This window comes from Sinocyclocheilus grahami, unplaced genomic scaffold (assembly GCF_001515645.1).
Source record: "Sinocyclocheilus grahami isolate Dianchi unplaced genomic scaffold, SAMN03320097.WGS_v1.1 scaffold248.1, whole genome shotgun sequence".
Lineage (NCBI taxonomy): Eukaryota > Metazoa > Chordata > Actinopteri > Cypriniformes > Cyprinidae > Sinocyclocheilus > Sinocyclocheilus grahami.
Genome location: NW_015505427.1, coordinates 370,622 through 372,536, shown reverse-complemented (window position 1 = coordinate 372,536; position 1,915 = coordinate 370,622). Strand labels below are relative to the sequence as shown.

Here is a 1,915-nt window from a genome sequence, read left to right as displayed (position 1 = left end):
CTAAAAAAATGCTGGGTTAAATACAAGCCAGTGCTGGGTAAAATAGGGACAAACCCAGCAATTGGGTTGTTTTGTCCCAGCGGTTGGGTTACTAGCCAGAAGGTTGGGTCAAAACAGCCCAATTGCTGGGGTTGTCCTTATTTTACCCAGCACTGGCTTGTATTTAACCCAGCATTTTTTTAGAGTGTACTTTTTCAGAAGAAAGCTTAATTTTTCTTTGTAACTAGAATGCTTTATAACAAGTGACGTTGATGTAGAGAAGAATGTTTTAATCTCAAAAGAGTCCAGTACAGACAAAAAGTGGTTGTTAAAAAGAAAGAGGGTACTTTTAAGAACACAATGCTTTATAACAAGTGATGTCGATGTACACTCTAAAAAATGCTGGGTTGTTTCGACCCAACTTTGGGTCAAATATGGACTAACCGAGCCGTTGGGTTAAATTTTTACATAAAAATTTTAACCCAAAAGTTGGGTTAGTCCATATTTGACCCAAAGTTGGGTTGAAACAACCCAGCATTTTTTAGAGTGTAGAGAGCCCCACATATACTGTATTTCCAGTGTCTCTTGTTTAGTTCCTCTCATCTGTACATCAGCTCCCTTAGACGCAAAAGAAGTCTTAAACGAGTCATCTGCATTCATGTTAGCTCGCTTGTAGACGGGACTTAACCCGCGTCGAATTAGCCAATCTTATCGTCACCTGTCTGCAGTCTAGTCTACATACTGATCAGCGCACGTCCATAAAGTCACGGACTGCCCAAACCGCGACCATTTCAACTTCAGCTACTTCCTCTAGCAATGTGAGCAAGATATTAAAGAGGAGTGCTATCCGTCATTGTGCGTTTTAAAGCGATCTGACTAATACATTGATTTGTTTTATCGATTTTAAGCGTCGGAAGGAACCTGTCACCTCCCTGTTGCTTCGCTATAAAGCCGCGAGCGCGAGTCAGTCCTGTCACGGAAGACGCAGTGAAGAACTGAGTTGCATGTGGAGGAACCCGCTCGCGCACAGCTGACACAACACCGTACAGCATACGCGTGCGATTTATACTTTAAACAGCTTTGGGAAAAGAAAAGGAAAGTTACTGGGTGCAACATGAAATTTCTTTTACCGGCTGTAGTGGTTTTTCTTGTTTTGTGCCAAGTTTTTGGAGAAGAATTGAGTCCAAAAGAAGACCTTGATTACTGGACAGGCAGCAATCAGGTTCAGGTGAGTTTTTCATCTTTTACTGTTATCTAAACAAGTCTTTAAGACCAAATAATATCTAGTGTAACAGTTTTAGGGCTGGTTTTAAGAACCTTTCATTAGTAGGCATGCCAAAATAAAAATAAAAAACGCATATATATATATATATAAAATCAAGTAGTCTCATTACATTGACTACATTTAGTATATATTAATAATTGTAAAAAAAAAAAATATATATATATATATATATAATTACGTTGATGTTAATATAACTTCATTTTTCTAGAACTAGAATGCTTTACAACAAGAGACGTCGATGTAGAGAAGAGTGTTTTTAATCTCAAAAGAGTCCTGTTCAGACAAAAAAGTGGGTACTTTTAAGAACGCGATAGCTAATAATCATTAATAATTGCGATAAAGCTAGTTATATTATATATAAAGGTAATTATATTATGCTATTTTTAATTATAGCCCAGCTTCATAGTTTGTAATAGAAAAAAATAACAATTGACATGTGTGCATATTACATTGTAATTACTAATTAATTACTGTGTAATACTTATGATCAACACTGTATAGTTATTAAGTGGCTGTGCATTTCATTTTTCATTGTTATTAAGGATTTGGTAGGATATAGCCACATACTTGGTATTGAGGAAGACACAATTTTATAATTTAGTAATCGACCAATAAAAAAATAAATGATAAATAAATGAATACTTTTTTTTT

At 35.7% G+C, this 1,915-nt stretch overlaps 1 protein-coding gene across 1 annotated transcript in view; it reads left to right on the top strand.

The window, feature by feature from the left end:
* The first annotated feature begins 820 nt into the window (after window positions 1-820).
* Window positions 821-1,915, top strand: part of tac1 (tachykinin precursor 1) — a 4,383-nt gene continuing 3,288 nt past the window's right edge. The window contains exon 1 of the mRNA XM_016289479.1: window positions 821-1,207. Coding sequence (XP_016144965.1) covers window positions 1,094-1,207 — 114 coding nt within the window. The 5' untranslated portion in view covers window positions 821-1,093. The remainder of the gene's footprint in view (window positions 1,208-1,915) is intronic.